Genomic DNA, 10,000 nt, shown 5'->3' on the forward strand with positions numbered 1-10,000 from the left:
TAAAATAGTAAACTTATACCTGAACTGGGGTGTGGAGATAGTACACTGGTTTTTACGAATGGTGAAACAAGGGAGTATTATAAGATTTGAAAAACGGATTATGCATTATATCAAAAAAATTTCTCGTATTCGTAATTTCATTGAGCCCTGTCCATGGGGGCCAGAACTCCCCCGTGTTTGCCAGTGTTTACAACCCAGCCAGTGTGCAAACAGGATACATTGAATTCCATTTTATATTTATCACTGTGTTTGGTGCTTGTTTCTAAAAAAGTCAAGGGCCCCAAAAACCCGTCCAACCCTGGTAAAAAGGAAAATTTAAAGGGAAATTAAAAAGATTTTGAAGGGGTTTTGGGGCTAACCCCTGAAACTATGATTGTGGAATCCAGGCTACTTAAAAAAGGAAAAAAAAGGGTTTGAGAAATTTTAGGATGAAGATCACCCAACACAGCTAGGCGTGCTGGTGACTATTACAATGACAATGTTGTGCCCATTTTAGAAAATAGAAAAGGAAGGAGGTACAGAGCCTAGGGAAAGATTTGTTGTGAAGGGTCCACTGACTTCAAGCTGGCCCTAGTGGCTTTAAAAAGGGGAAGTAACCGAAAAGGACTTTCCTCAAGTCCTAATGGAAGGATTCCTAAAACCAAAACCCCTCTCCTATCCATCAATCACCCCGATCTTATTGGTAATTAATTATTTTATTTTATTGTAATCATTCTATTGCTTTAAAAACTTAATATTTCATGTATAAATTTTTCATATTTTGGGGTCTGGGACGATATTTGGGGTTTCTTTTTAAAAAATTGCAACCCCACTTTATCAAAAAAGGGCAAAAAAGGGACATCCAGGGCCTGTCTGTTTTAAAAATTCCTTTTACTTGAAACCTCCCTTGCTCCAACCCACAGTTCTAATTATCCCGGATTTAAAAATTTTTTGTATTATTAAAATATTAAAAAGTGCAATTAACACTGGTTTTTAAAAATAGGGGATGCAAAAAAAAATTGGTTTCAAATTCCGCTTTTAGCCATTTGGGTTTTTGCCTTAAACTTCTAAAACTCTTTTATCATCCCCTTATTTTCACTATAGAGCAACGTTCCGTTCCCCTGACCAAAAAAAAAAGTTATTCTGGTCACCACTATCAATCAAGCAGTTTTTTCCCCCCTCCCTGAAAAAAAATTAAAATGAAAATTTAAAAGAGATATATAATTACTATAAAAATACTGTCCTGTAGTACTAAGGTTAAATCCCATATTCTTAAGTGTCCAGCGCCTCTGCATTAGTGGGCCAAATCCCGTCTTGAAAACAGGAAAAATTAAAAATTAATTTAAATTTTGTTTATGGGCAAAAGATTTTTGTACACCCCCCATTAGTCAATGAGAGGTTTTTTTTACTACACCATGAGGAAAATCATGTTGGGAAAATCTTTTTTCCACACCAACATGGCCATACTCCAAGTGTCATAAAGACCAACTGATCAACAACGCAACAATTGAACAAAAAATTTCTTAGTTACGGGTATAGTATACGAAAACTTTTCAGGCTCATATGTTTTAATTTATCTTGATTTCCCCAGTTGAGCTAACAAAAGGCTCAAGACGATACCTCTACATCATTTAATGTCCCCATCTTTTTTGTTCCTCACCAAGTATATTTTTTTACCATCCTTCGAAGTCATTATCCTTTAACGTTGGTAGGTCCTTCTCGCTCTTTCGGATGCTTCACGGGCAACTGTCAGCCCTTTTAAAATCTATTTAAAAAAAAATTGAAGCAAATTAAAAAAGATTTTTGATTATTAACAGTAGTTTTTAATATTACATATGGTGCTTTCCCAAAAGGGGGGTATATACTGTGTATACATTTTTTACAATATTTCCCCCCAGAGCAGGTGAAAAAAAATTGAAACTTGTTCTCCCTCATTCTTTTATTTTTCCCTTTTCCCGTGGGCTACATCACAACAATTGCTGACTCATCCCCCCACCCCCTTTTTTCCCGAGTAGCCTTGCCCTACCTATATTTTGGAATACAGCCCCCGGCCCCACTTCCCGAAAAAAAATCCAAATGATTTTATAGCATTAACCATTTTCTAGGGGTTTTTTTTTGCAGTTGGGAGCCAGCCTTCATTGCTGATTACCCGGTAACGGATGTGCCTCAGCGCCTCAAAACCCCCTATATATTAAAAGGCCAAAATTTTTTCCCCCCAAAAATTTCCCCCTATTCCAGTATTTTTTTGTTAGGAGGGTGAAGATTTGGGGGAGATGTTTAAAAAATTTTCTGCTTTCCCCGTCTTTTCACTTGGTTATTCACTTCCTCCTTTAGCATTCCCCAAGTTTGAAAACTGGGAGGGAAGAGAGTAGGTGCACCATATGACAAATAAAAATTAAAAAATTTGAAGAAAGAAAAAAAGGAAAAATAAATTTTTTAAAAAAATTAACTGAAAGTTTAAAAAGTTCAATAGGATCAGCATGTGAGAGAAATTAATGGTTTCAAAGGAGACATTCCTAAAAAAATCACAGTGACTCAGATTTAAATTTTTAAACCTCTGATAAAGGGAAAATTAATTAGAAAAATTAGAATTTAAAAAACAGGATGGGAAAATTAATGGCATTATGAGCAAACTGTGGAATATGACAAAAAGTTTTAAAAATTAAAAGCAGAGATCTGAAAATAAGAAAAAAAACTAAAAACTTAAAAATAAAAAATTTATAACCATGACTGAAAATACAAAAATCCCAGAAGAGGAACCCCATAAGATATTTTGTTAAATCTTGTACCATTCTTTTAAAAAGAGCAAAAAAGCAGAAAATCAAAGACAATACAAAAATAAAGGTATAGGCCCTTTCCAAGCAATTTTTGGAAAAAACGCTTTTTCACAAGAGACCTTTTTTTAAAAGCAAAGTTAGGAGCATCATAATTAGGGATTTGGAGAAAAGTGAAAAGACATTTTATGAAACACAGTATGTCTCAATTTTCTACTGTAAAGGGGTCAGGCCGATCTTTTGGGAAAAACGCCCTTTCCATGCGGGTTTACAAATACTGAAAACAAAATATATTGAATTGCCACCTTATTCTTGAACAATATCTGATCCAAAAAACATTTTTATACCATATTTAAAACAGTATGGTATATAAGAATGGTCTCTACATTTTAGCCATTTAAAACATGATCTGAAAAATTTATGATTAATTTCCCTCTAATCTTTTTTTTCCTCTAACTTCTCTAACAATGCATCCCTTCAGTTTATTGTTTACTTTTTTAAAGTCCCTGATTATAAACCCAAAATAATGCAAAAAATACTGTTTTCAGAGAATAAAAATTAAAATAATGTATTATATTTTAAATTAAACAAATATTAACTCATGAATTATTTCATCATAAATATGGGGGACTGAACCAAAATAAATCATACAAGTTTTTTTCTTTCCTAAATATAAATTTTGGTTTTGCTTTTTAAAATTTTTCATAATTCATAAAAATTTTGAAAAGTTAATACATAAATTTAATTTTAAAAACATTTATCCCCAATGCTAATAATTTTTTTTTTCATTCTATAAATTCATATCTGATAAACATTATAAAAATTTAAAAAAAACAACCAATGTTTTAAAGTCATTCATTTCGCCAAATTAAAAAGAATAAATTAACCCCTTTACTGTAAAACCCCCAAAACCAAAGTCTTTTCTCTTGTGAAGATTTTTTAAAAAAAAAAAAATTATTTTTCTTATGAAAAAAAGAATCTTTTCACATTAATGACACCAAAAGTATGAAATTTGGTGGAAAACTCACGGAATTACACTCTCAATGCAAGTTAAAGGTCCAGGATAAGTTTACATATTACTGGCGATTTGCCCACTTTGGAGCCCTATTTTGGCCAGACTCCATTGTTCCAATCAACCAAACTCATAGCTATTTCTTTGAACCTGATCTGTTTATCAACTGAGTATAAAGAGAACTCAGACTCCACTTTTACCAATTTCAATTCACTCTAAATAAAGTGGTCAGAAATTGGCACCTACCAATTTCACACAAATTGTAAAAAGATGCCAGTTTCAAAATAGAGTCTGTGAATGAAATACGCAGACATTCCTAGAACCAAAATAACATTTTCTGTTCATCAGTCACATCTCCAGGTTCTCTTATATTACTCTTTGTTTATTTTGAATTTTTATTCACACAAAAACAGAAGATTTACTGTTATGCAGATTCACTGCATTATTGTAATAATTGTATACACGTCAACCCATTCATGATCAAAATGAATGCTGAAGTTGGATACTTTCATTGACAAGTTGATGTCAGCTTGTTTACTTCTGAATATCGTAAAAATTTAATATTTCCTTTTCGCTTAATTTGACTTCACCTCAAGGTCCTTATCGTGAAAGCAATCAACATCATCTCAGGTTCTGTAATATGTCTTCCATTCTATCAAAATGAAATCAAGAAAACGAGAATACAACCATAAATACTATACAAAATACACCCAAAAATGGTGGCATTTTAACCAAAACAAAGCCAGATTTCTATTTTCAATTGGGCAGGTTGCAGGATTTTTTTATACTGGGCGTGACATCATTGACCACACTGACTCCATCCTCACATGTGGGCCTGGCTGATTTGTGCTGAGCTAGAATTTTGGAGCATAAATATCAAAAACGCTTGGCTCGCAAGACGTATGAGTATACATACTGACCTAAACAGTCAAAGGGTTAATGTTGGTGTAACATATACAATTTCCTGTAATGTGATCAACTTTATCCCAGGTCCTCAGGAAAATACCATTCATCACAGCCTTGTCTTTACTCACTCACCACATAAGTCTGCTTCACTCTACCATGGTAGTATACTGCATACTTTGATCAGGGCATGTGGTTGATCTACTTCATCACCTATTGATAGTATTCTCTTTTTGAATGTCGTATGTTTGAACCCACTTCATCCCTTACTAAATGGTATTCTTTGAGCAGGTCTTATATTTGTTCTATTTCACTTACTGAGTGGTATTCTTGAGCAGAGCATACATTTGTTCTACTCAATCACCTCAATCATTCTTTGATCTGGCTTACGTCTGTCTTATTTTCTTCACCACTTCACCGGATGGGCATTCTTGAGCAGGGCACATGCATTTGTTCCACTCGCCACCAATTAGTGCTTTCACAATGTACATCTTGTCACAGGAGCTGTAGAAGGCAGCACCACTTCTCCCTGGAGAGTCTATTGCCACAGGTTGTGACCTTGGGGAGATTATCAGTCACAATTAGCAAGTAAATCTTCTGCCTCTCATATAAACAAAATACTATGCTAAATCATACAAAATGGCAAAGCTAACCAATTTTTTGCCTCAAAAAAAATGTAGTGTTGACAAAAATAATTATGAAATATTTTGAGAAATCTATGTTAATTACAAATGTGTGTGTGTACATATATATATATATATATATATATATATATATATATATATATATATATATATATATATATATATATATATATATAGTATTTTGGTATATATATATATATATATATATATATATATATATATATATATATATATATATATATATATATATATATATATAAATTATTATATAATAATATATATATATTATATATATAGAAAATTATATATATATATATATATATATATATATATATATATATATATATATTTTTATATAATATATATATATATATAATATATACATATATAAAAGTATATATTTTCTGATATAAAAACCAAGTATAACTTTAAATGAATTAGATTTCATAGGGGAATTTCAAAAGTAAATGTTTTTTGTGATAATAGCAAAAAAATTTAAATGTATTTGGTTGACAAAATTACTTGCACTCATATTAAGTAAAAACATCCACTTAACAATACATATTAATGAAATTAATGAATAATGCTTTAAACAGTCACAGACCAAAAAAATTCCTTAAAAATTGTCATGTTAAAAACAGTTTGGAAATTGCCCTTTTATTTTTGGCCACACAATGATGTATGTATGATGTATGTTCTGGGAGTCAATATGTGTTTATTTTTTTAAAACTTCAAAATATATAAAATGTTTTTTTTTGTGAGCACTGCCATAAAATTGGGCCAAAAGAAATCCTTCTTTTTTATGTTTTTTTTCTTCATACTACCGCCTATTTCCCTCCTTTTAATGTTTTTAAAAGGTGTCGTAAGATTAATTAAAATTGGGAGAAAGGGGGCCAGAACCCCCTTTTTCCCTGTATAAAAAAAATTAAAGAGAGAAACCTTGTGTTTTTTTTTTATGGGCCACCCTGTTTTGGGGGGGTTTGGCCATTTTGGTTGAAAGAAAAACAACAAAAAACATTTTTTCAAAAATTTATTTTCCCTTTGACTGTTTCTTGTATATGTCTACGCTCCACTGTTTCTAATGATTTATACGAAAAATTCAGGGTTTCAAATCAAGCGGAAAAAGGCCGGGGGGCCCACATGTGAGAGAAATGGGTCTGGGGTCAGGGGGGCCCCACAAAAAAAACCCTCAGCATGAAAAAGGGAATAAAAAAAAAAAGTTGACCATTTTTTTTGGTTTTAAAACGCTGCCTTTGAGGTGGTTTTTTCAATAGTATTTATCATTGTATTCTCGTTTTCATGGTCTCAGGTGATAAAAGGGGAAAATAAAATTAAGAAAGAGAGATGATTTTGATTACTTTAAAGGATGAAAACGCCCTTTGGAAATTTGGGAGCTCAAAGTAGAGAAATGTTCGTTTTTTACCATTGTTCAGAGTAAGAATCACACCACACATCCAATACACGCCAACTGGGGAAACAATATTCTTTTTAGTGCATTGAAAATTATTTATACCTTTTTTACAATAATGCAGTAGTCTGCTTTAACAGTAAATTTTGTATTTATTTGAAGAAAAAAAATAAAAAATAGAAAGCAATAGTAATATCAGAGGGCCTAGAGACGTGGCTAATGAACAGAGGATAAAATTTTAGTCCCAAGAATATCTAAAATTGTTTATTCTGGCCCCTATTTTGAAATTGGCATTTTTTTTAATTTGCATGAAATTAAAATTTCCAAAATTTCCTGCCCACTTTATTGGGTAGTTAAATTTTGTAAATGGACAGTTTTTGCCCAATATAGAAAAAAGGGAAAAGTTCTAAAGAAATAGCTTTTGAGTTTGGTCAACGGGAACAAGGGAACCAAAAACGGGGGCCGGTCGGGAAATCGTTTGATGCGATATGTTCCCAAGGGATCCAACATAAAGGGGAGCAAAATTTCCCACGAGTTTCACCAAATTTGATTTTTTGGTGTTTTTAAACCATCAGAAAAAGTTTCTCTATCATTTCATAAGAAAAAAAATTTTTTTTTTAAAAAAAGGGGATTAGAAAGATTATCTTGGCAAACAGTGAAAGACTACTAGTCGGGGTATCCAATTTATAGTAAAAAAATGCACTACAACCACTGCAAACTTTTAAAAACATTATGACAAATTAAACACTTAAACAGGACACCATGAGAATAGCTCTGCTCCTGACCACATTAGGGGGTACAGCCCCTTGAATAAAAAAAACTGTAGGCAATTACTGTTTTGGAAATTGCCAATTTCAAAATGGTTTTTGAAATGTAATGTCTGTGCACTTACCCAAAAAAAGTTATTAAAAAAAATGATAACAATTCTGCTTTTTTGGGAAACTGAGGGTTTAAAAAGGGTCTGAATGAAAAAAATTTTACAAGGAAGAACTATTTTGGGAAAATTACATTGTGCTGTAAAATGATGAAATACAAAAATGTTAAAAAAAAATTTTTTTAAAATTTGGGACCCTTTTTTCCCCCAAGGGTTAAATAAAATTTTGGCATAATTTTTTATTTTTTTCCATGTGGCCTTCCTGAAATTTCCCGTCTTAGGATAAAAGAGGTTTTTTTTTTAATTTTTCCCCCTAACAAATTTTGCAAACGTTTTGAATGTTGGGTCTGTGACATTTCCCCCCAATTCCATGTAAAATGAAAAAAAAATAGTATAAATTTCAAAAAAATGTTTGGGGGAATATAATGTTGTATTTTAATTTTTAAAATTACCCCAAAATTATGGATGCTGATAATTTTAAATAAAAAAAATCGATACATCAACAAAAAATTTGTGTGGAGACTTCTCTCAAACAAGAAAAACATGAATATTAAAAACCCAAGAGATTTTTTAACAAATGCAAAATGTACAGGGGTTCAAAAGAGAGAATCATGAAGTTCTGGGGAGGGTTTTATCAACCTTTAAAAAATTTATATTCTATAAAATAAAAAAAAAAAAAAGGCAAAATAAATATGAACCAGTACCAAAAAATTCCCCTTACACTACTATTCCATATTTTTTTCATAACACCAGCAATTTTTGTAGAAGTAAAAATAACAGATAGGTTTGAGAAACCCCCAAAAATTAAAAATTTTAAAAACCCAAAAAGCAAAAACTTGGGATTTTCGACGGAAGAGGAAAAGAAAAAAATTCCCGGAAAATGTTTGGTTTTTTTGTTTTGCATTTAAAAAAATTTTTTAGTTGTTCAAACATTTTTTGCTTCAAAAATTTATTGGGTTTTGGGTTTAAAAAGGGCAGGTTTTAAAAAAGATTTTTGAATCCCCTTTAAAATAAAAAAAAATATATATAAATATATATATATATAATACATACAAAATACATACATAATATATATAAAATATATATATAATAATAATTATTCAATTATTTTCCCCCCCTTATCTTTTATCTATCTCTCTATTTTATTCTCATTCTCTTCCTCATCTATCTCTCTTATCTTCTCTATCTCTTTTATCTTCTCTATCTATCTATCTTCCTTATCTATCTATCTTCCATTATCTATCTTATCTTTCAATCTATCTCTCTTTTATCTCTCATTTTCATTCTCTCTATCTATCTCTCTTTTCTATCTATCTATTTTCATCTATCTCTCTCATCTCTCATCTATCTATCTTATCTATCTATTTTCCCATCTCTCATCTATTCCCCTATCTACCATCTCTATCTATCTTCTATCTAACTATCTATTTTCTATTTTTTCTACCTATTTTTCTTTCATCTATCTCATCTATCTCTATCTAAACTATCTCTCTATCTCCCCTTTTTATTCCCCTATCTATCTATCTCTCTATCTATCTCTCTTTTCTCATCCATCTATCTCCCCCCTATCTTCATCTATTATCTCTCTATCTATCTCTTTTCTATCTAATTTTCCCCCCCTATTTTCTATCTATCTATCTCTATCTCTTTCTCTATCTATCTCTATCTCTTTTCTATCTCTAAATTTTCTCCTTTTCTATCTATCTCTTTCTCTATCTATTTTCTATTTTTCTATCTATCTCCCATCTATCTCTCAAACTCTATCTCTATCTATCTATTTTCTATCTATCTATCTCTATTTTCTATCTCTTCATCTATTTCTATCTATCTCTATTCTATCTCTCTTTTCTCTATCTATCTATCTCTGTATCTCTTTTCTCTATCTATTTTCTATCTATCTATTTATCTGTCTATCTATTTTCTCTATCTATCTGTTATCTCTCTCCATTATCTATCTATCTCTATCTCTCTATTTTCTATCTATCTCTCATCTCCCCTTTCTCATCTCTATCTTTTCTCTTAAACTCCATCTATCTCTCTTCTCTATCTATTTTCATCTATCTATCTCTATCTATCTATCCCCTATTCTGTATTCTATTTTCTATTATCTCTATCCATCTACTTATCTATCTATCTCTCTATCTATCTTTTCTATCTATCTCTATCTATCTATCTCTATCTCTTTCTCTATCTATTTCTCTATCTCTTTTCTCTATCTCTCTATCTTTTCTCTATCTCTATCTATCTCTTTCTATCTATCTATCTATCATCTCTATCTATCTTTTCTCTCTATCTATCTATTTTCTATCTATCTATTCTCTATCTCTCTATTTTCTCTCTATCTCTTTTATCTTTTCTATCTATCTATCTCTCTATCTATTCTTCTCTATCTATCTCTCTATTTTC

At 31.0% G+C, this 10,000-nt stretch overlaps 1 protein-coding gene across 1 annotated transcript in view; it reads right to left on the reverse strand.

The window, feature by feature from the left end:
* Nucleotides 1-5,058: 5,058 nt before the first annotated feature.
* LOC128684556 (phosphatidylinositol 5-phosphate 4-kinase type-2 alpha-like) overlaps nucleotides 5,059-10,000 on the reverse strand; it is a gene marked incomplete at its 3' end in the record, with an annotated part of 39,627 nt that continues 34,685 nt past the window's right edge. The window contains exon 5 of the mRNA XM_070079907.1: nucleotides 5,059-5,226. Within this exon, the coding sequence (XP_069936008.1) occupies nucleotides 5,059-5,226 (168 nt within the window). The remainder of the gene's footprint in view (nucleotides 5,227-10,000) is intronic.

Source organism: Cherax quadricarinatus, unplaced genomic scaffold (assembly GCF_038502225.1).
Source record: "Cherax quadricarinatus isolate ZL_2023a unplaced genomic scaffold, ASM3850222v1 Contig39, whole genome shotgun sequence".
Taxonomy (NCBI): Eukaryota; Metazoa; Arthropoda; class Malacostraca; order Decapoda; family Parastacidae; genus Cherax; species Cherax quadricarinatus.